The sequence below is a fragment of the Pongo pygmaeus genome, chromosome 5 (assembly GCF_028885625.2).
Source record: "Pongo pygmaeus isolate AG05252 chromosome 5, NHGRI_mPonPyg2-v2.0_pri, whole genome shotgun sequence".
Taxonomy (NCBI): Eukaryota; Metazoa; Chordata; class Mammalia; order Primates; family Hominidae; genus Pongo; species Pongo pygmaeus.
In genome coordinates, this window is record NC_072378.2 from 168,705,419 (window position 1) to 168,730,404 (window position 24,986).

At 43.3% G+C, this 24,986-nt stretch overlaps 1 protein-coding gene across 6 annotated transcripts in view; it reads left to right on the forward strand.

Moving 5' to 3' along the window:
• KIF25 (kinesin family member 25) overlaps positions 1-24,986 on the forward strand; it is a 70,442-nt gene that overhangs the window by 26,977 nt on the left and 18,479 nt on the right. For all 6 annotated transcript variants that reach the window (XM_054493059.2, XM_054493061.2, XM_054493063.2 and 3 more), the window contains 2 exons: positions 2,173-2,209; positions 16,594-16,661. In XM_054493059.2, the coding sequence (XP_054349034.2) occupies positions 2,173-2,209; positions 16,594-16,661 (105 nt within the window). The remainder of the gene's footprint in view (positions 1-2,172; positions 2,210-16,593; positions 16,662-24,986) is intronic.

Sequence of the window (24,986 nt, forward strand, 5' to 3'; positions counted from 1 at the left end):
ATGGGGTTGGCCGTATCCACCAGTTTGCGGGGGGCACTGGGTCCCACTCCTGACTCTGTAGCTTTGCTCAGGCTGTTTTTGTTGTCTTGGGTTCCTCCACTTAATCTGTCCAAATGAGCTTTCCTTGAAGGGCCTAGCTTGAGTCTCACCGTGTTTGCATCCTGCAGTTTAGCACTTGACTTGAGAAGGTCTTCAGAAAGCACTTGGCTGGTCCTACAGTGTGAAACAAGAAATTCGGATCTTTTGATAGTCATTGAAACTTTTTCTTTTCAAAGTTTTTAGACATGATTGTGCTGGCTCTAGTACTTTCTGCACTTTCTTGACTGGTGGCCACTTGTCACTTGTCAAAAGACTGGAAATTGGGCCTGTCGGGTACGTCAGTGTGGCGTGGGACAGGAAAGGGGCCCTCATTCAAAACATGTGGGACCAGAAGAAGTGTTTCCGATTTTGAATTTTTTCATATTTTCAAATATTCATGTTTTATATGTACCGGTTCAGCAAGATAATCCAGTGAGCATTTTCTTTGAGCATCATCTCAGTGCTCAAAATGTTTTGGATTTTGGAGCATTTTGTATTTCAGATTTTTGGATGAGGGATGCTCAGCCTGTAGTTAATGGCTCCCAGCTGTGATCAGCTTTCCTGAACTTGCCTTTCACATGGCACTTCCAGATGGCTTTTGTTACACACCAGCCTCCCTTCGAGCCTCCCACCACAAGAGGCAAATACATGCAAATGAATGCAAATGAAATCCCATCAGAAATGGGGCTGCTCAGCTGCAGCAGCCTCATCTGAGGCATGGCCTCGGGCAGGTGAGAAAACACCTGAGGTGTGGCCTCGGGCAGGTGAGAAAACATCTGAGGCGTGGCCTCGGGCAGGCGAGAAAGACAGGCAAGTTTCCATAGTCCCAGAGGCTTCTTTCTACCGGATGGTGCGGCTCTGGGCTGCTCGGCTTCTCAGAGCTTCCTAAGAGGCTCCATAAACATGTGTGTGGACTGTCACATTGTTTGTGTTCATCGGCTTTTGGTTTTGAAACGTTGCATTTTTTCGGATTCATGATGGCTTGCAGATGCTTGATTTCCTGAAGGGGAGAACCTAATGAGCTTGTCTTCTAGATCAGTGGTCCCCAACCTTTTTGGCACCAGGGACCAGCTTCATGGAAGACCAGGTTTCCATGGACTGGCGGGCTGGGGCGGGGATGGTTTCAGGATGATTCAACTGCATTTCATTTATTATGCACTTTATTTCTATTATTATTACACTGTAATATACAACAAAATAATAATACAACTCACCACAATGTAAAATCAGTAGGAGCCTTGAGCTTATTTTCCTGCAACTAGAGGGTCCCATCTAGCGGTGATGGAGACAGTGACAGGTCATCAGGCATCAGAATCTCATAAGGAGTGTGCAACCTACATCCCTCACATGCACACTTCACAGTAGGGTTTGTGCTCCCAAGGGAATCTAATGCTGCTGCTGGTCTGACAGGAAGTGGAGCTCAGGCAGTGATGCCAGTGATAGGGAGCGGCTGTAATTCAGAGAAGCTTTGCTCACTTGCTCACCGCTCACCTCCTGCTGTGCAGCCTGGTTTCTAACAGGCCTCCATGGCCGGGGGTTTGGGACCCTTGTTCTGTATCACCACCGCTCTCAACTGCACATGAAGGAGGTATTTAAGCGTTATTACTGGAGTATGGATGACTCTCCCATGCAATGCAGACAGGGAAGATGAAAACAAGAAATAAAGAACAGGGGTATTGGAGTAAAAAAATCAAGAGAAGACAAAAGGGGGTGGGGAAGAGAAGAAAATAATAAATAAAAGGTAAAGAGTAAAAAGAATAAAAAGAATAAGGTCAAAAAGGACGAGTGGAGTTTTAGAAAAGGATGGAAGGGTGGCTCCATGCACACAGGAAGAGAGGGAAGAGGAGCCAAGCCAGGGTCCTGGGAGAGCAGGACAAAGACAGAGATGATGGCAGAGAAGCAGAGGGGTGTTTTAGAGTGACCAGGACAGAGACAGAGATGATGGCAGAGAAGCAGAGGGGTGTTTTAGAGTGACCAGGACAGAGACAGAGATGATGGCGAAGAAACACAAGGGTGTTTTAGAGGCTGAATGTTAGGAATTCAGAAAGCAATTTCTTCATGATGTGTATTTTCAATGTTGTTTCATTCCTTCAGCTCCATCTCTAGAGAAGTGGCCCATGCTGTTGATGACGTGAGTATACAGTTTTCCTCGCAAATTGTATTCAGAGAGCAGCTTCCTGCTTGGTGGGTCTCCGTAGTCCCCACAGATCCCTACAACGGAGAGCAACTCAGAGACTGAATAAATAGAAAATAATTTATTTTAGGCTTTCTTAGTTAAGAAGAGTTGTTTTAGTTCCTTGATTTCTATTGGAACATGAAATTAAGCATTTGACACGCTTTCCTTGTGGGAAACCAGCTCCTGACCCGTAGTTCTATGTGAGGAAGTTACTTCACTTCCATTTATTTTCCAGCTCAAATGATCAATCAGTGCAAATATGAGCAAGTTCTAAAATTTAGAGCACCACAAAAAGAGATATAAATAGAAAATCAGTAATATCAAGTGTGAACTTTGTGATTCTAAACTGGAATCAAGCATGATTTTGTTTCTCTTGAAAGCCTCTTTGCTTTTTAGTTTTATCCACGAAAAGGCCGAGAAGTCAGAAGGAGCAGCCCAACACCCCAGCTGGGGTCTCTGAGTACCAAGCCCACTGCAGGAGAAAAGCTCACTCGACACCTTGCGTCTGGGCCAGAAAAGGAAGTGTGTGGGAGGAGCCTGGGGCACTTGGGGGGCTGGACAGGAAGGGAGGCCTCAGAACGGGGGCTGTGTCCCAGCACATGGAGCCCACGGCAGGCACTCCCTCAACGCGGGATAGAAGCCTGGGGATTAAGGAGGGACTAAAGCAGATTGAAATATATAATTATATGTACAATCTTGAGTTCATAATAATGAGTTTTTAAAAAGACCTCACATTACTTTTTTGGGTGCTAGAACATCAACTCATTATTCTGAAAAGTGATGGAAAGAGAAAAGGGTTGTGACGTCTTTCCTGTAGGAAACATACTCACGACAGATGTGTGGTTTTTGAGGGAACAGAAGATTGTAGGTAATAAACTCAACAAATGATAAAACTGGAAAACCATCATTTGAAACCCTCAATGAAATAGTGACTCTAGGCCCTCAGAGGACGCTGGTCAGGGGTTGATGGGATCTTCACTACGAGGGTTCAGGGTTGCCTCAAACCCTCTAAGCACTTGCTCCTGAGTGGACACTGCTCAGGGCTGATGGGATCTTCACGACGAGGGTTCAGGGTTGCCTCAAACCCTCTAAGCACTTGCTCCTGAGTGGACACTGCTCAGGGGTGATGGGATCTTCACGACGAGGGTTCAGGGTTGCCTCAAACCCTCTAAGCACTCTCAGCTTCCCTGAAGTTGGGATGCAGAGACATGATGTCCTGAGATGGTGCAGCAGATGGGACACAGTGGGACTGATGAAGCACTTTTGCTTCAAAATTAAACCAGCATCTAATCAAGTCTCGAGGATGGTCATTTTAAAGGAGAGAAAACCATCTGCCAAGTCCAGAATGTGGACATTTCACAGAGAAGCCAGACTGCCTGGCATCTCTAATAATAACTTGTGTTTTTAAAGGCGGGAGAACACAGTAGGATGAGATGAGTCAGCCTCAGTGCGTCCTGGTTTGGAGCCTGGTGTGCACAAGCCGACTGTCACAGGCATTGTTGGGACAGTGGGGGAAGTCAGAATGTGTCCTGGGTGTACAGGGGGGCGAACCTTCTCCTCTATCCTCCTAGGGTCCCTGGCAGGGCCTAAGAATGGAATTGGCCTAAGGCAGGTTGACGGGGAAGAGCATCAGATTTGTTGAATGTGGGGTCTACCTGACACGGAGTCCCCCGGGAAATGAAGATTCGAGGAGTGGCACAGCCTGCGCACTGCCCTGCAGGGTTGGGCAGAGGCCACTGTGGACAAGCCACCAAACGAGATGGGAGACTGAGGGAAGGCGAGGGCTCTGCTAACAGTTCTGTCTGTGCAGAGCTGCTCAGCTTCAACCCTGTATTAGTCAGGGATCTCTAGAGGGACAGAACGAATGGAATAGACACATATGTAGAAGAGATTTTATTAGGTATTAACTCACACGATCACAAGGTCCCACAATAGCCATCTGCAGGCTGAGGAGCAAGGAGAGCCAGTCCGAGTCCCAAAGCTGAAGAACTTGGAGTCTGATGTTCGAGGGTAGGAAGCATCCAGCACGGGAGAAGGATGTAGGCTGGGAGGCTAGGCCAGTCTCTCTCTGCACATTTTTCTGCCTGCTTCATATTCACTGGCAGCTGATTAGATGGTGCCCATGCAGATTAAGGGTGGGTCTGCCTTTCCCACCCCACTGACTCAAATGTTAATTTCCTTTGGCAACAGCCTCACAGCCACGCCCAAGATCAATATTTTGTATTCTTTAATCCGCTGATCAAGTTGATGCTCAGTATTAACCATCACAGACTCCATCTACTGACGAGAACATGCGTTGCTCCTGGCCCAGCAAGGGCGGCTCTCACGGGAGGGTCAGGTCCTGCCTTCAGTGCAGGAGGAAGAGGGGAAGCTGGAGTGCTCTGTGTGAGCCTCCTGCTTCTCAGGAGCCTTTAAGTAAAGATAATCCTGATGCCAAAGTGGCATATTTTGGGGTGACATGTTCTGCCACTCTCCATGTGACATTAATTTTATAAAGTGTGATGAATGGCATGGTGATTGTATTCTATAATTTCTTTTTTTTTTTTTTTTAGAGATGGGAGGTCTCACTATGTTGCCGAGGCTAGTCTTGAACTCCTGGCTTATGTGATCCTCCTGCCTTGGCCTCCCAAAGTGCTAGGATTGTAGGCGTGAGCTACCACAGGGCAAATTGTGCTTTAAAAGTGTTCTTATCATTTAAAAATGCAGCCTGTAATACTTAGCGATAAAACGATCTGTTGTCTGGTTTTGAATATAAAGTATGCTGAGGAAAGGGAGGTGGGTTGTGCAGGAGTATCTGTAAAACAAGATTGGCCAGATATTCCACACTTGTGGTGCCGGGTGATTGCACCTGAGGACGTCTTATGCTGTTTCCCCCATTTCTGTGTATGTTACAAAGTCCCCAGTGAGAACAGTTAAAAAAATGCTGGGCCTCTCCTTCATTCAGCTTATTATGGTGATCACAAGATGAATTTAGAAAGCACATAAAATGCTAAACACTTCACTAACATTGATAATTTTGAATTTAACAGGAAAGTCTCAGGTCATGTAGGACACAATGCCATTTTGAAGATGATTTTGTGTCGCGTTGATTACCATATGTCTCGTTTGCGGTTCTACAAGGCCCGTCACCTGAATCAGTCTGATGATGGTTACATATTGTAAACTTTAGAAACTCTTTTTTAAAAGGTAGTTTTAGTTAACAGATTGATAGCCTTATACTTTTTAAAAAGGCCAAGAAAATTGTTATAGCTGTACTTTAAAATTGCTCTTACTATGTCCCTGGGAAGAAAAACTTTTACAATTCTTTATTTTAAAGTATGATTGATTGATTGATTGATTGATTCAGCTTTATTTAGGTAAAATCGACAAAAATTGTATACATTCAACATCTACAACATGGTAATTTTATATACAGATGTATATGATTGCCATCCATCTTTGGATGACACATGTGGTAATCAATTTTACAATGAAGGCCGGACACAGTGGCTCACACTTGTAATCCTAGCACTTTGGGAGGCCGAGGCAGATGGATCACCTGAGGCCAGGAGTCCGACACCAGCCTGGCCAACATGGTGAAACCCTGTCTCTACTAAAAATACAAAAAATTAGCTGGGCGTGGTGGTGGGCGCTTGTAGTCCCAGCTACTTGGGAGGCTGAGGTAGGAGATCCCTTGAATCCGGGAGGCAGAGGCTGCAGTGAGCTGAGATTGCATCATTGCCCTCCAGCCTGGGCAACAAGAATGAGACTCCATCTCAAAACAAAAACAAAAACAAAACCATACAATGAGTAAAATGATTACCACAGTCAATGGTAATGGCTACCAGGATGGCTAAAGAGTAGAAAGGGGGATTTTATCGGTGATATCAGTTTGCAAACTGAGAAGAGACAGTCTCCAGCTCTCTCTGTTAAAAGGTGAACTGCAGGACACAGAGTTTGTGCACAGTCTGTATAAGCTAGCCGAAAATAGCTGGAAGTCTGCAGCTGCTTCTCAGGAAAGAATTGTGCAAAGCTGATCCTCTGCCTAATCAGGGTTGCAGTGGTCTGGGTTGTAAATCAGTTAGGGATTTTCCTGATGACTCCTGTTGTTAGGGAGTTTAGCAAGAGTGTGGTTTTCCTTGCAGCCATAGGAATTTAGGAAGCTGTCAGGCAGCCAAGCCCTGAACCCCTGACTCAGGTACCTCTTATTTCCTTAATCTTAGGATCCATCTTAGTTGATAAAGAAGCATCTATTGGTCTCTCAGATCACATGTCCCTCTTGTGGTCAGTCATAGCTTGGATTTCTGTGGGCCCATAGGCCCTACTGCATCACTCTTATCTTAAATGGCCTGAGAGAGAACTTCATGGATTTGTTGTTCTTTCCTTTAATAGAACATTCTCTTTAGTTTACTGTATGGATTTGGCCTACCTTATGAAGGAATACTGTATGGATTTGGCCTACCTTATGAAGGAATTTCTTCCTTGAAGCCAAAAAAGATTCCCATAAAATCTTTTCCTGAAGCATTTCCTCTATGTTTTCTTCCAGTAGTTTAATCACTTTGTGTCTCACATTTAGGCCTTTGATCCATTTTGAGTTGATTTCTGTATAGTGTAAGAGGTGGGGGTCTAGTTTCATTCTTCTGTATATGGATTTCCAGTTTTCCTAGTACCATTTATTGAAGAGACCATCCTTTCCTCAATGAGTGTTCTTGACATCTTTGTTAAAAAATCAGTTGATTATAGATATGTTGGTTAATTTCTGGGTTCTCTATTCTGTTCCACTGGTCTATATGTTTGTTTTCATGCCAGTACCATGCTATTTTGGTTACTATAGCTTTGTAATATATTTTGAGAGCATGTAGTGTGATTCCTCCAGCTTTGTTCTTTTTTCTCAGCATTTCTTTGGCCATTTGGAATCTTTTGTGGATCCATACAAATTTTACAATTTTTTCAATTTCTGTGAAAAATGTCATTGGTATTTTGATAAGGATTGCATTGAATCTCTAGATTGCTTTGTGCTGTATTGTCATTTTAACAATTTTAATTCTTCCAATTCTTGAGCATGAGATGTCTTTCCATTTGTTTGCACCCTCTTCAATTTCTTTCATTAGTGTTTTCTAATTAGCCTTTTAGAGGTTTTTCACCTCCTTGGTTAAATTTATTCCTAGGCATTTTAAAATTTTTGCAGCTATTGTATATAAATGGGAGTGCCTTTTAAATTTATTTTTCATTTAGTTCATTGCTCATATATAGAAACAATACTGATTTTTTTAATATTAATTTTGTATCCTGCAACTTTACCAAATTTGTTGATCAGTTCTAAGAGATTTTTGGTAGAGTCTTTAGGATTTTCTATATATCAGATCATGTTATCTTCAAGCAGGAACAACTTGACTTCCTTCTTTATGATTTGGATGCTCTTTATTTCTTTCTCTTGCCTAATTGCTATGACTAGGACTTCCAATACCATATTGATAAGAGTGGTGAGGCTTGGCATCCTTGTCTTATTCCAGTCCTTAAAGAAAAAGCTGAAAGACGTTAGGATGTTAGCTGTGGGTTTGTTCTATATTGTCTTTATTATATTGAGGTTGTTTTTTTTCTATACCTAATTTATTAAGAGTTGCTTTTTATCATGAAAGGATGTTGAATATTTTGAAAAGCTTTTTCTACATCTTTGGAGATGATCACATGATTTTTGTCCTTCATTCTGTAGATGTGACCCAATTTGTTTAGTGATTTGCATATTTTGAACTGTCCTCGCATTTTGGAATAAATCCCACTTCATCATGGTGTATTATCTTTTTGATGTGCTGTTCAATGAATTTTGCTAGTATTTTGCTGAGGACTTTTGTAACTATGTTCATCAGGAATGTTGGCCTATAGTTTTTTGTTATTGTTTTGTCATTGTCTGGATTTGGTATCCCAGTTATGTTGGCCTTGTAGAATGAGTTAGGAAGAATTTCCCCTGCTTCAGTTTTTTTTGTAATAGTTTCAGAAGAATTGGTATTAATTATTCTTTAAAGGTTTGGTCGAATTTAGTAGTGAAGTCTTCTGGTCCTAGACTTTTCTTCGTTAGAAGACTTTATTACTGACTCAGTCTCATTACTTGTTATTGGTCTGTTCAGATTTTTTATTTCTTTTTCATTCAATCTTGGTAGATTATATGTATCCAGGAATTTATCTGTTTCTTCTAGGTTTTTGAATTTTTTGGCATATGGTTGTTTATAGTAGTTCCGGATGATCCTTTGTATTTTTGTGGTAGTAGCCATTGTGACATCTCCTGTTCTGTTTCTGATTTTATTTGGGTCTTCCTTCTTTTTTCTGTTAGTCTGGCTAATGGTTTGTTGATTTTGTTTATCTATTTTAAAAATTAACTTTGTTTCATTGATCTTTTGTATTTTTTGTATCAATTTCTTTTATTGTGGTTCTAATCTTTATTTATTTTCTTCTATTAATTTTGGGTTTGATTTGTTCTTGCTTTTATAGTTCCTTGAGGTGCATCATAATGTCATTTATATGAAATCTTTCTAGTTTTTTTATGTAGGCATTTATTGCTACAGACTTGGCTCTTAATACTGCTTTTGCTGTGTCCCATAGGTTTTGGAATGATATATTTCTATTTTAATTTGTTTCAGAGAATTTTAAATTTTTTGCTGTGTCCCATAGGTTTTGGTATGATATATTTCTATTTTAATTTGTTTCAGAGAATTTTAAATTTTCATTCTTAATTTCCACCTTCATCCATTGGTCATTCAGGAGCATGTTGCTCGATTTCCATGTATTTGTATATTTTCAAATGTTCCTCTTGTTATTGATGTGGACTTTTATTCTGTTATGGTCAAATAAGACACTAGATGTGGTTTTGATTGGAAAAAAATTGTTGAGACTTGTTTTGTGTCCTAACACGTGGTCAATCCTGAAGAATGTTCCATTTGCTGATGAAAAAATGTATTCTGTAGCTGTTAAGTGAAATGTTCTCTAAGTGTCTGCTGGGTCCTTTTGGTTTATGGTGCAGTTTAAATCCAATGTTTCTTTGTTGATTTTATGTGTAGATGATCTATCCAATGCTGAGAGTGGGGTGTTGAAGTCCTCAGTGATTATTGTATTGGGGCCTATCTTACCCTTTAGATCTAATAATATTTGCTTTATACATATATGGGTGAAAATATATGTACAATTGTCATATTCTCTTGCTGAATTGATCCCTTATTGTGTAATGTCCCTCCTGTCCTCTTTTTTATGGCTTTTAACTTGAAGTCTGTTTTGTCTTACACAAGTGAGGCTACTCCTGATTGCTTTTGGTTTCTCTCTGCTTGGAATATTTTTTTCCATCCCTTCACTTGCAGTCTATATGTCTCTTTACAGTTGAGGTGAGGTGAGTTTCTTGTAGACAGCATATAATTGGGTCTTGTTCTTTAATCTGTCAGGCAGTCTACATCTCTAAAGTGGGAAATTTAATTTGTTTACATTCAAGGTTATTATTAATAGGTGAGGACTTACTCTTGTCATATTATTGACTGCTTTTTGATTGTTTTGTATATCCTTTGCTTCTTACTTCCTCTCTTATTGTTTATTTTTTGCATTTAGGTGGTTTTCTATAGTGAGTCCAATTCCTTTTGGTTTCTTCTTTTTGCATTGGCTATACAAGTGACTTTTATAGTTTTGTATTTTTTATGACAGTGGTTATTGTCTTCTCACTTCGAGATGTAAGACACCCTTGAGTATTTCTTGTAAGTCCCGTCTTGTGGTAATGAATTCTTTTAGTTTTTACTTGTCTGTGAAAGATTTTATTTTTCCTTCATTTCTGAAGGATAGCTTTGCTGGGTATAATATTATTGGCTGAAGTATTTTTTTCTTTCAGTCAGTAGTTTGACTATATTATCCCATTCTCTCCTGGACTGCAAAGTCTTTGCTGAGAAATCCACTGTTGGTTTAATGGACTTATGTGTGACTTAATGCTTTTCTCTTGCTGCTTTTAAAATTATTTGTCTTTGACTTTTGACAATTTTCCTACAATGTGCCTTGGAGAGGACCTGCCTGGGGGTTCTTTAAGCTTCCTGGACCTAAATGTCCATTTCTCTCACAAGACTTGGGAAATTTTCTGCTATATTTTTATTAAATGTGTTTTCCTGAGCTTTTCTCTTCTCTTTCTGGAATGCCCATAATACAAATATTGATTCACTTAATGCTGTCCCATAAATCCTGTGAGCTTTCCTCATTATTTCTTATTATCTCTCTTTCCCTCTGTCTGCCTGTGTTATTTCAAAAGACCTGTCTTCAAGTTTAGAATTTTTTCCCTCCTATTTGGTCTAGTCTGTTGTTGAAGCTCTCTATTATATTTTTTATTTCTCTATTGTATCATATATTTCATTGAATTCTTCAGCTCTAAGATTTGATTCTTTTTTATAATTGTGTCCCTTTATTGTATTTTTCATTCAAATTATGAATTGTTTTCCCATGTTCATTGAATTGTCTGTATTTTCTTGTATCTCACTGAGTTTCCTTAAGATTGTTATTTTGAATTCTTTTTCTGTTATGTCATATATTTCCTTATAATTAGGGTCTGTTACTAGAGGATTATTACTTCCCTTTGGAGGTTACATATTTCCCTGCTTTTTCATGGTTGCTGTGTCCCTAACATTGACTCCTATACATCTGGTGAAAAAATTGTCTCTTCCAATTTTATGGAGTAGGTTTCAGGAGGAAAGACTTAGGGTGCATGGTTCTAGATGGACCCAGTAATGTAGTCTCCATATTGTTCCTTTAGCTGTCATACACACTAGTGGTGTTTGTGAGTTTCTCAGTGGCCTACAGTGAGGGAGTCTGTGGTAACAGTGATGTGGCTTTTCCACATATAACCTCAGGCTATATCTCAGGTTGGGGATACACACATGCACACAGTAGGTCACACAACATGGGGTCTGGCTCATTGGAGTTGGAGCCACATGGCTGTTTCTCTGGCCAGAAGCATGGGCACACAGTTGCTTAGCTGGCCTGGGAGTGTGCCTGCCAGGAGTGACCTGTAGGGTTGCTTCTCTGATCCAGGACACAGATACAAGGCTGCTCAGCTGGTCTGGGGTGTGTCTGCTGGGGCCTGTTCAAGGGGCTGCTGCCCATGTCTGGGCCACAGCTGCATGGCTGCTTGGCTGGCCTGAGGGTGTGTTTGCCAGAGGCTACCCACAGGGCTGCTTCTCAGGCCTGGGACAAGGGCACATGGCTGCTCAGCTGGCCTGAGGTATATCTGCCAGGGGTGACCTGTGTGGCTGTTTCGTGGGTCTGGGGTACAGGTTTCAGGCTGTGTGGCTGGCCTGGGATGTGTCCACCAGGGGTGAACTATGCGGCTGTTTCTTGGGTCTGGGGTACAGGTGCAAGGCTGCATGGCTGGCTCGGGGATATGCTTACTGATGGTGGCCAACGGGGCTGTTTCTCAGGCTCTTATTGGGCAGGTGAGGAGCATGTCTGTAGGGTGTTGGGGTACTGTGGGGCTGTTTCTCATGTCCTGAGCACAGGTGCACAGCCCCTCCTCTGGCCCGGAGGTGTATTAGCCACTAGGAGGCTCAGGGGCCTCTCCTACTTAGGGAAGGGTGAACAGCAGCTTGGCTAACTCAAGGGCAGGGTTGCTGTGGGTGGGACTGCCAGACTCCTCCAGCTGGTAGGGCAGTGATGGGGGTTGGTCTCCCTGCTGTGCAAGGCCGGAGTCACAGCCGATCCTGGGCCCGGGCTCCATGCAGCTGGGGTTGTGACGTTCAACCACCCGTGTAGGCTTGGCATCATGAAGATGGAGCTCCAAGGCTGGAGAATGGCCGTGGTTTCTGTTCCCCAGAGCAGGGCATGCTCCAGAGGTGGCTCTGGTCTCAAGATGGGGCTGTGCTGCAGCAGCCTGGCTCACAGGGATGGCTGGGGGGTGAGCAGTGCACACCTTGTGCTCCTAATCTGGGGCCATGGAGCTGTGTCGTGAATTCCCTGCAGCTCCCAAATGGCTCAGGGCTTGTGAGGACTGCAGGATTCCCCTGCTGTAAGGACTGTAGGTATTTTCTGTAGGGGCTGGTGGGGATCTGCTGCTTCTCTTTCCCTGCAAGGGGAAGTCCCTTCTGACTCCAGGCAGATCTGACCCAGGCAGGGGAGATGGGGCTGCAGAAGCCAGGTGCCTCCACTCTGCCCTCCTGGACTTCTGGTCAACACAGGTGCCTCTCCACTCCCATGCTGCACACTCTGCCAGATCTTAGCTCTCTTCCTTCCACACGGTCCGAGCTCAGCTGTGTAGTCATTGCCTTGGTCCTTTCTTGGGCGGAGGGAGCTGAGCACCAGCTCTCTCTCGTCAGCATCTTGCTGACTTTGCTCCCACCACGCAAATATATATATATATTTATCTCACTTGATGCCTTAAGCACCAGTATTCTTGAGTCAAACAAAAGGAGACAGATTAAATCCTCATGATCAGGACTTCGTGTTAATAGGAGCCCTCGGGACCTTATCAATCCCCTCCCCTTATCAATCCCCTCCTTTTATAAGTGAACACACAGAGTATTTGTGGTTTAGTAATTGCCTTTCTACACTTCCCTGCTTGCATCCTGGTTAACCTGAAGGAGTTTTTCAGTGAGGAAATGCATCCTGAGGCTGAGGCCTGGCCCCAGCCCCTGGGGAAAGCTTATTATGATTATTAACATCACTTTTTATTGTTACCGTTCCTTGTTACTTTATTCATTCTCTTGGCAGTCCTCTCCCGTTCCTGCCAAAGTTCCACTGAATCTTCAGATTTGGATATTTGAGGTTTTCCATCTTACTCGTCAAAATAGAATAAAATTTTATTGGGGCATTTTGGATTCTGTTTTTAAATCAGAATCCAAGATGTTGCTTTTTAATTTGATAGGCCTGCTCATTGAAGGGCTTCATGCCATCAAATCTGCTGAGAAAGCAATGATCCGTTTTGCGACCTTGTGTCTCCTGGCTCCCACTTTATGTTTTTATTTCCAAAAGTCTAAAGAGAGTCTGAGTTTGTATTGGACGCGTAACACGGCAGTTCATTTCCATTTGCAATCTAATTCAGCATTTCATCGTTTGGATTCAATCTATTAATAAAGTTGATCTCAGATGGAGAATCTGGCTGCTGCCCTAGTTCCTGGTAGCTGTCTTAAAGGCTATTTATTTTCATTTTTCATTTAATTTATATCCACTCTGTTGATAATCAGACATGGGAGAACAGATTTCTGGCTTTGTATCAAGTTCTTGTTGAACTGTCTTTGTTCGTCCCTGATTCTCCCTTATTGTTAAGATTGACAGTTACTGACTTGAGTGTCTGAATGTAGTCAACAGAGCCTATGTATCAAATGACACTTATTTAGTTACATGCAGCCAATGTAAAGCATATTTTTCTGGTGGTGCTTGGCAGGATTGATAGATTTGATACACCTGAGACAAAATTTTTAATGGTCGGAGACTGTATGGTCCTTAATACATTACTTGTTCTTTTTTAACGTGGGTTCACCAGGCCTTGAACCGCCATCCACAGGACTGTTGATATCCGCAGCAGTCAGTCTCGGCTTGCACAGAGCGCGTAGTCCCTCCCTCCTGGCTGTTTTGTGTCTGCCTCTGGGAGAGTCCCTGACTCTGTCTGCATGTTGTTCATGGGTCTCCTCTTCCTCTCAGGTTTCCTTACTTAAAATGGAGAGGGTGAATTCAATGTACTTTTAGCTCTAAAATTTGATGACAAAGAATTTTATGCCCCAAGTGCTTTTAAAGTTATCCTAGGAAATTGAATATAAATAAAAAACTAGATGCTACAGTATGTAAATGTAAGGAAAACAGTTTTTACTGATCATTGCCTCTGAGCCAGGTGCTTTTCAAAGGCTGTTTCATGGGGACCTTGTGATTCCTGAGGCAGGGGCCATGCGTCCCCCCTGCAGGTGTGTTCAGGCCTCTTCAGGGAAGTGGCTCCAGATGGGCAGTCCCATCTTGAAAAGAAGGATGCTGTCAAGAGCTTGAAAATTTGGATAAAAGAAAGTTGTTTAAAAAGCCAAGAGAAATGAATCCTTCTTGTGAGATTAAGGGTATTTAGTATCATGAGTGGGGAGGGTTTTTGGACAGGCAGGAAAGCATTGAAGCTGTTTGGAAAAATTAAACTTTGCTGTGGAATAATTTCAGATGTTTAAAATTGAACGATCTCACTGTGGAATGAAGTTCTAAATAGCATGGGGACCCTTTGGACTCAGGCTTGTTTTTATGGCTTTGCATGTTTCTTGTATGGTGTCCCTTGAGCTTTCGGGTCAGACATTGTAGACCTTTGCGTTTTTCATTTGCTTTTCTTTATGGTTAAAACTTGGACATTTGAAGACAGCAGTAAAACACTATGGGGTGTGTGTTCCTGTGCAGTTCATACGAGAGCACTAGGATTATATTCTGGCATAGCATCAAAGGAACAGTCCCCTAAGTGGATGGCAGAAAAATGAAAATATGCCGCAAGAAAGGAGCAAGGGGCCTAGGCTGGCGGTTGGATTAGGGACTGGGAGGTCTGTTCTTATGGCAAGGCCAGGGGCTTGGTCCTGATGGGTGTCGGAGTTTTGCTTCGGTGTTTTGAGCCTGAAGGGAACCGAAGAGCTGCCTCTGGCTTAGGGGATGTGACATTATCATGTAAGAACATGCAGGTTCCGAAACAGTTTCTGGTACACAATGACTGCCCAGTAAATACTCAGCAGAGACATAAGCTTCTTCTGTGAAAGCCGTGCCAGAGCACGAGCACACGCAACCTCCACATCCTGGTGGTCGCTTCTGTGCTGCAATGGAGACCACGGACCGCCCCCAGCCACCGGCTGCTCCTCCCGGCATTGCCAGAATCACTGTGGTCGGGCCTGCATCCCCACCCGCTGTCCCAAAGGTCATCCCAGGAAACTGGATACAAATCATGGTAGCAAGTGACCTCCCAGTCTACCAAATCCAATCAAGAGTTTTAAACAAGGACCCAAGCGACCTCTCGGCAACAGGTGGCATTCTGCATCACCCACTGCCTCCCTCTTAACTTTCTTTCTTTGGCTTCAGTGACTTCATCTGCTTTCTTCTTTTCTAATTTGCATTTGAGAAAGATTTCTACAGCAACAACATAAAGGACAGGTGGGAGGGGTGCTGGACTGGAGGCAGAGGCCAGTTAGGGGATAGCCAGGGCGCTGTTTCATTACACTGGACAATAGCAGCAGGCATGGGGCAGGGAGCAACCCAAGGCTGCCTCCAAGGCACAGCCGAGGCTCTGTCCCCAGGCAGCGAGGCACAGCCGAGGCTCTGTCCCCAGGCAGCGCGGGGCTGAGGCTGGCGTTCCGTCATTGCTTCCTGAGCTGCCCCACTGAGAGGCATGCCGGGGATTCCTGTAGCCTTTCACCTCTGGCAACACAGGAAAGTTCACTATTTGATTATATCAGCATTTCACATCGGAGACCTCACAGAATCCAGAGGCAACAATAGTCCGGCAGCTGCCCACGACTGCCCGTCCAACAGTAAGCGAGTAACAAACAGCAACAACAACCACAAACAGCTGTTGAATCTCACAGCTTTTGTCTTTATAAAATAGGCCACTTCTTTGACATGTTATTGCAGATACACACACACATACACACAGACACACACTACTAAGAAGAAGGTGTGGAGGTATCATCCTAGCATCCGCTAAACACTGTTATGCAAAAAATCCAGTGCCTCTGGGTTATTCGCCACTGCAGTTGTGGTTTTCATTCTTCCTATCACCCCTGCTATTTCATGAATACACATTTTGTTTTAGAACTGGAACCAATCCAGGTTCATCTTTTCTTTGCTTAAGTGAAACAAAACTAATTTCAGATTTCTTGCTGAAAAATGCCTTTGCTTCCCTTACACAGGATGTAATTTAAGAATACAGTCCAGCAAGATCGAAATTTGTTTTCGAAACAGACTTGTTAGTTCCACTGGTTACAATGGAATACAATGATGTCTGAGATGTGATTTTTTTGCCATTTGAAAACCTCTCCTGTGAACTATCAAGGGCCCTTAGAGTCAGTAATTTGGGTGTTGAACCTTCAGCAGATTGAGGAGCTCTGTTGTGTGTTCCTCAGTAGATGCGACTTTCTTCTTCTCTTTATGGGGGTTGGCAAACCTTTTCAGGAAAGGGCCAGGGAGTTAATATTTTCGTCGTTGAAGGCCTTGTGGTCTCCAACTCAATCATCCAACTTTGCCCTTGAGGAAGAAGCAGCCGTACACAGTATGTAAACAAAGGACGGGGCTGTGTTCCAGGCAAACTTTGTTGTTTACAAAAACAGGCGGCAGGCTGGGGTTGGTGGGGCTTGTGTTTAATTAACGCAGCCCACAAAGTCTTACGACATCGTTTTACTCTTTTCTCTCAGGAAACAGTTCTGGTGAAATGTGATCGTCCTGGCCACCCTCTGATTAACAAGACATATCATTTTGAAAGGTAAGTGCTTTTCAAGATGTCCTATAAAGCAAACTTCCACATTAAAAATACAAATTTTGCATTGGGGTTTGAGTAATGAAATGTGCAATTTATCCTATCATTTGACTAATTATGATTATAAGTACAGATGGTCCCTGACGTAGATTTTTCAACTTTAGGAAGGTGTGAAAGAGATACACATTCAGTAGACACTGTGTCTCGAGTGCCCATTACAACCCTTCTGGTTTTTGCTTTCAGTACAGTATTCAATAAACTATGTGAAACAGTCAACACTTTAGTGTACAAGCTTTCCATTTGGTGATTTTGCCCACCTGTAGGCTAATGTGTGTGTTCTGGGCACATTTAAGGCAAGCTAGGCTGAGCTACAATGCTTGGTAAATTAGGTGTATCAAATGCATTTTCAACTTGCAATATTTTCAACCTACAATGGGTTTCTCAGGTTGCCACCCCATCATAAGTCGAGGGACATCTGTAATCCATATGTTCATCATTTTAAGTAAATAGACATTTTTTATATATCCAGTTTGTTGATAGTAATTTCGTTGCGATGATAACAACTAACTATAAGGCTTTCTGTCAGATGCCTTCCTCGGCACTGGGTCGTGGTGTATTCCCAGGGTGGCAGGAGAGCCCCGGAAGGCTCAGAATCAATGTGCGTGGCCTTTGGAAAGCCCTGCTCATCCTCCTTCAGCTACCAAGGGCTGGCTGAGTGGTCCTGCTCCCAGGCTCTGCCCTCCTGCTCCTCGGAAGGACGTCAGTGCCTGAGGCCTCTTCCTCTCCCCGGCAGCAGCCTGTGTCGCTTGATAGGGTCACATCTGGAGAAGGGTAGAGGCAGCAGCCTGTGTCGCTTGATAGGGTCACATCTGGAGAGGGGTAGAGGGTTCCCCTCAAGCCTCCGCTGAGCACTGACGAGCACAGGGGTGGTAAGAAGGACAAGGCCGGGAAAGAACCACCGGGGAGGGGCCTGGGAGAAAGTCTGCAGAGCTCACACAGGCCTGGGAATTGTGAGTGCTCCCTCCGGGGCAGAAATACCTCGTGATACACGAGATCTTGGGTAGAGCGAGAAGTTAGCCCTGGAGTAAAGGCTGCTGGTGCCACGCGACCGAACTTAAATGCAAGCCTGGAGGGATCAAGTTGTTTCCAATAACTGCTGGCATCCCATAATAAAGCTGAAGAAAAATTACCGGGATTGAGGGTCAAAACATGGCGCAGCCAACTAGGAGTAATTAGCAAAGTCTGACATCAAAAATTACCAGACATGATTCAAGGAAGTAGGAAAATATGACCTCTAATGAGAAAACTCAGGCAACGGAAACAGAGCGAGAAATAACACAAATGATAGAATGAGTAAAGAAGGTGAAAACAGTTATTATAAATATGTGTGTTCAAGGAAGTAGAGGAAAATGTAAACATGTTGAGAAGAGATATGAAAAATTATAAAAAGACCCAAATAAAACATCTGGAGATGAAAAAAATGCCATAGAGGAGACGCGAACGTACTGGTTGGGATGCAGGAGAAAGACGGGTGAACTTGGCGCCGCAGCAACACAAATGACCAACGTGAACCCGGGGAGACTCCATAGCGAGTGGACAGAGTGGGCTCCGGGGATGGCTGGGGCTGACGCAAGCCCCACAGTGTGAATGAGCTTGAGGCCCCTGGACGGCACACTTGAAATGGTGAAAATGGTCAATTTCGTTATATGTATTTTTTTTACCACAATTAAGTGAACAGAGCATCACGGCGCCGTGCAACAGCTCCAAGAAGCCAAATACAGAGGGAGTTGCAGTCTCAAAAGGTCAAGGAGTGGGCACTCAGAGAACATTTGAAGAAGTCGGCCGGAGGTGGGTCACAGTGGCTCACGCCTGTAATCCCAGCACTTTGGGAGGCCAAAGAGGGCGGATCACAAGGTCAAGAGATCGAGACCATCCTGGCCAACATGGTGAAACCCCATCTCTACCAAAAATACAAAAATTAGCCGGGCATGGTGGCACACACCTGTAATCCCAGCTACTCGGGAGGCTGAGGCAGGAGAATCGCTTGAACTGAGGACACGGAGGTTGCAGTGAGCTGAGATTGTGCCACTGCACTCCAGCCTGGTGACAGAGTGAGACTCCATCTCAAACAAACAAACAAACAGACAAACACCAGAGATAAAATGACCAGAGTGAAAAGACACGTTGAAGACTCAGGGTCAGACATGAAAATGACCTTAGGCTTCTCCACGGAGCAATGCAAATCAGAAGATACAGGACCAGCACCTCTAAAGTACGGAAAGAGAAACAGTCCATCCAGAGTTCTGTGCCAGTGAAAATGTCTTTCAAAGACAAAGACATTTCCAGACATGCGAAAGCTGAGAGAATTAATCGCCAGACACACACCACAATGGATTCTGTCCTGCAGGACATGTGGGCAAAAGACCCTTTTTCTTATTAAAAAAAAAATCTCTTCCAAATCTAGTTAATTGATTAAAGAAAAATAACAATGGATTGTGGAGCTCATGACACATGCAGACATAAAATGCACGTGAACAACAGCGTGGAGGCTGGGACTGGGCATGGAAGTGTACTTACGTATGGTCCTTATTTGGTATGTTAGGTGATAGAATCCGATTGCAGGCAGCCTCTAAGTTACATACAGTAAACCTTAAAACAACCACCAAAAACAGTAACAAGCTAGAGGTATATACAATAAGCTAACAAAAAAGATAAATGGAATCATAAAAAATCCTCAATCAAAAATAAATGTCAGGAAAAAGGGAAAAAGGATTTAAAAGATGGAAAAAGAAAAAGGATGGAAAAGATATATTTACCTGAATGCTAACATTAATCAGAGGAAAGCTGTTCTATATCTCAATAAAGCTATTTAAAAAAAGAAATAAAGAAAGGTGGTCAATGCAATGGCCACCCAAATCACAGCAGGATGTTTTGTAGAAATGAAAAAGCTGATGATAAAATTTATATGGAAAGGTGAAGGAATTATAATAGCCAAAACAACTTGGGAGAAGGACAGAGTTGGAGGACTCACACTAACCGATTTAAAGACTTAAAATCATTAAGACAGCATGATAGAGGCAAACCAACAGACACATCATCAATGGAACAGAGAAGAGTTCAGAAATAAACCCACACAGATCCAGGCAGCTGACTTTAATAGTTTTACTATTTTAATGGTGAGGGCTGTCCTCTTAATTTATAGTATTCTGAGATATCTACCTTCCATGTTGTTAAGAGAATTTTTCTGGAAGAGCTGGAGAAACCCATTTTCTATAAAATATCTGTCCCAACATCAAAGTCATCAAAAGAAGCAGCAAGAACCCACCCTCCCTCCCCAGCTTCTGCTGCTTCACAGGAGAAGCTCCCACGAAGACAGATTATGGTGAAGTTTTCCCCTTTCTCTTTGCTTCAAATGATGCATGAGTTTACATACGGTGCTAACCTATTTCTGTTTATACAATTCATGTGCTTTTATATATAAAATTTATTATTGTAGAAAAATATACATGACATAAAAGTTCACCATTTTAGCCATTTTTAAGTATACAGTTCAATGGGATAAAGTATGATCTAGTGCAACCATCACCACTATCCATCTTCAGAGCATTTTTTGTCATCCCATCCTGAAACTCTAAACCCATTAAACACTGAACTGCCCGTTTCCCCTCCCTCAGCTGCTGGTAGCCACTGTTACACTTTCTGTCTGAGAATTCTTATCTAAGGCATCTGTGCATTTTATTTAAGTCTGGTAGGGAAGGGAGGTTCTTTGCAATAAGCTATTCTGGAAATTACAGATAGTGCTGGGATTTCTTAGCCTTTGTGGTTGTTCAGGATCTCAGAGCATGGGTAAAGTTCAACGTTATCAATTTTTTTCTAGATGCTTTTAAGAGTTTTCTCTTTGACTTTGGTGTTCCAAATCAAAGTGAAGCTGCACTGTTTCACAGCAGTTGCTGAGTGTTTTGTTTGTTTTATTTTGTTTTATAATACTGCTTGGGACTTTTAATCTTTGAATTAATGTCATTCTTTAAGTTGAACAATTATCAGGCAAAATCTTTTTTAAAGTACTTTCTCTCCTTCTATCTATACCCTTTTAATGAAATTCCTATTAGATATAGATTAGACCTTTTCATTCCACCATCTGTGTCTCTACCATTACCTGCTTTTGAGATGATCACCTTCCTTGTAGCTCTGTGCTGCATTCTGGGAAATTTTCCTGTGACAATCTTTTAATTAATTCACTTATTGTCTCTTCATCCATGGGTAAACTTCCATTTAACCCATCTGTTTTTCATGTTTGTAAATTATTTGGCTCATTTTTAAATCTTCTTATTCTTTTAAAAATAATCTTCCATTTTCCTTATGTTTTGTGTTCCTTATTTTGTATCTTTACTGATTTATTTTTTATTTTTTAGTGACAGATTCTCACTCTATCACCCAGGCTGGAGTGCAGTGGTGCAATCATAGCTCTCTGCAGCCTTGAACTCTTGGTCTCAAGTGATTGTCCCACCGCAGCCTCCTGAGTAGCTAGGATTACAGGCATGACTTTATTCATTTTTAACATTGTTTTCTTGAGTCTCTTTCAGAATATTCTATTGTGTCTGGTTCTTGTGGTGGCTGCTGTATTACTTGTATCTTTGTGGCCACTGACTGTAGTGATTTATTTATTTTGTGTTTTGTAAGTTTTTATTGTGAACTTATCTCCGGTGAGGATTTTTTTTTTTTTTTTTTTTTTTTTTTTTTTGTAGGAGAGTTGTGTACTCTTGGCTGTGGGTTTGCAACTATAATTTTTCCTGCAAGGGCCTGGGGTTTCACAAAAGTTCTGAATCAGTTTTCAGGTAACGTTTGTTGTTTGTGATTTCTCTGCCCTGTGGGCTCCGTGCATTTGGATTCCGTGCTCACTTGCGGTGCAGGTGTGGGGCTTTGATTGCTCCCAGGAGACCTGACTCCTCATTTAGACTCTGAGGCATGTGGAATACTTTCTTACCACTTATCTGGACCCCCTTTTCAGGGACTAGGCCTATCTTTGAGTGCCCTGGATTTGTACAGCCATGGTACCTCCATGTCCTGCCTCCTGTTTCCAGAGGGCAGAAAACCCTGCCTTGTAAGCCCTGTTGCTTCTGTCTGGATTGGTTCCTCAGCCTGGGTGCTTGCAGAACCAACTCAAGCCTTCTACTCAGCCTTTTTCCACTCTTCATTTCTTGCACCTAGGAAGTTTCCTTCTTCCTTTTTTTTTTTTTTTTTTTTTTTGAGAAGGAGTCTTGTTCTGTTGCCCAGGCTGGAGTACAGTGGCACAATCTCAGCTCACTGCAACCTCCACCTTCTGGGTTCGAGCAATTCTCCTGCCTCAGCCTCCCGAGTAGCTGGGACTTCAGGCATGCACCATCACATCCGACTAATTTTTGTATTTTTAGTAGAGACAGGGTTTCACCATGTTGGCCCTCAAGTGATCCGACCTCAAGTGATCCACTCACCTTGACCTCAAGTGATCCGCTCCTGACCTCAAGTGATCTGCTCATCTTGGCCTCCCAAAGTGCTGAGATTACAGGCGTGAGCCACCGTGCCGGCTAATATTTGTATTTCTAGTAGAGACCGGGTTTCACCATGTTGGCCAGGCTGGTCTTGAACTCCTGACCTCAAGTAATCCATCCACCTCAGCCTCCCAAGGGCTAGGATTAAAGGCGTGAGCCACTGTGCCCAGCCAGTTTCCTTTCTTTCTTCCCTTCAATGTCAGCAGCATATTTTAAAACATATTTTGTTTCTATTTTATCTGCATTACTTACATGTTGGTTAGGGGAGAGAAAGGGAGTTGTAGTATCTTAGCCATCATGTGTCGAGATCCGGAGCTTCAGAGACAGTGCACTTTGCAGAATGTGTTTTATTACTCAAGGATTGCAATAATATTAGCATCTGTATAGTCTCATGCATTTTTATTATTTATTTACTGAAAAACATTTTACTTTGTATGTCTAAAACCAAATAACTTGATTTTTTCCCTAAAATAATCATATTTTAAAATTTCACTATGAATACTCAAGAAAATTTGCATCAGTTTCACATGTAATAAAGTAGCTTCCTAAAGAAACTTCCATACCCGGTGCTGGTGGTTCAGTGGATTTGTAAGAGCAAAGCCAGTCTTCACGTGCAAAAGCTTTTTCTCATGTCTGTGCACTAAAAACAGTATAGAGAAGAATGACACTTTTTATCAGTGTAGAAAAGAAGCAATGTATGAGCACTTTGGAGTAATGACCCCATGGCTTAGCTTCATCATGTTTGTTTATGCAAACACTTGTGGAACTTCGCTTCCTCGTGACACACGGTTTTTTAGCAATCCTTCACTGGGCTGACCTTTCTTCCACTATTGATTTTGTCCTCTTTTGATAACTCAATTATGCAGGGGAATAATCTTAGTAAAAACCTCTCTTTTTTTTTTACTGTGCTTCAGAGTAATTTGGTCTTGGGCTAGGTAAGGAGGGAAATGGGGTTGGCCTGACTCCTTCCAGGAGTTTATACCCTCGTCGAGAACTAGGCATGGGATGGGAGGCTTGGGAGATCTTCACAATGATAAGTAGTATCAACATTGGCAGAATAAGGTGAAGCAATCAAAATAGGTGACATAATTGGCCAAGGATGGAGAAGAAAGGAATGTTCGGGGCTGGGCGCGGTGGCTCACACCTGTAATCTTAGCACCTTGGGAGGCCAAGGTGGCTGGATCATCTGAGGTCAAGAGTTCAAGACCAGCCTGGCTGGCTGGGCGCGGTGGCTCACACCTGTAATCCCAGCACTTTGGGAGGCCTAGGCGGGTGGATCACCTGAGGTCAGGAGTTCGAGACCAGCCTGGCCAACATGGTGAAACCTCATGTCTACTAAAAATACAAAAATTAGCTGGGCGTGGTGGTGCACGCCTGTAGTCCCAGCTACTCGGGAGGCTGAGGCAGGATAATCGTATGAACCCGGGAGGCAGAGGTTTCAGTGAGCCGAGAATGTGTCACTGCACTCCAGCCTGGATGACAGAGTGAGATTCTGTCTCCAAAAAAAAAAAAAAAAACCAAAACAAAACAAAAGAAAAAGAAAGAAAGGAATGTTTGGAATGGAACAGGGTTAATGAGGGAAGCACCTCTGGGGAAGAGGCCTTGAGCCTGGACTCAGCTCTGGAGCTTTAGGTGGGACAGGCATCCCAACAAAGGACAGAGACTCATCAGAGACGCGGGGACGCTCACTGATGAAAGACCTGGGGGTGTGGCTTGGGAATGGCTCCTTCGTGATGAATTCTTCTCAGTTTCCGTGTGTCCCTCAGTTGGAGGCAGCTGTTCCGACTTCTCATTTCCCGCTCCTGCTTCATCTCTTGGAATAGTGTTTATAGTATCTGCTTCTATTGTCATCTTCCCAACTGGAACAGGAGCCCCGCGGGGCTGGGGACAAGGTCTTACCTTGAATCCCAATAAATGAGCATTTCATTTAAATTGTGTTTAAAATCGTGGCTGCTGGATGATGGCTAGACCGTGTCAGCTGGCGTCGGCGGTAGACACATTGTGGTAAAAGCTTTTCCCTTCCTCCCGACCCCACCTCCAATCCTTGCACTTTACTGTTACACACCGTAGACTTGACTTGGGAAGTAAACAGCGCCAGTTTAAGGAAGCATGTGGCCTACTGATAAAGGACCGGGCTGAATGTTTACAGCCAAATGCACCCTTCGGTTAAAGTGCTGAAGGATTTAATGAGCACCTTTGGGTGCTTAGCACAGAGCTGCAGAGAAGGAATAAAGTAGGGTCGGATTAGGATAAAAAGTTTAAAGTATGATCCTTCCCCACGCGGCTTACACAAGTCATCACCGCAAAGCAGCCAGAGTCCCACAGAGTGTGCGGCCGAGTGCTGAGCGGCAGAGAAATTCCTGTGGGCAGGAGACTCACAGAGTGGCTAGAGCTTTAGCTGGGTGGAGTTTAGTTACATATGTCACCTATACCACATAGCCCTTGGCAGTCTCCAAGTACTTTCAGGCCTTTGATCGTCCCAGCAGGACCTGAAGAGGAAGCTGCGGGGGGCACCACCGCCCAGTCTAGTTAAACGATGGCTTTCAGTAAGCACTGGATTTGGGCAGAAGGTCTCAGTCTTTGGGTTACACCAGGCTGCTGCTCAGGTCAGTGGAGAAGCACAGGCAAGGGCACTGTGGTGCGGAAACCACCCTCGGGAATCATGTGACCTTGTTTTGGGGAAGAAGGAAGTGGAGCAGCACAGTTCATGCCGACACATGTCTTCTCAGAGGGCCCTGTCTCAACATGAATACGCTGAGGCTCGAAGGGAAAGGTCAAAATTGTGCTGTTAGACGTGAACAGA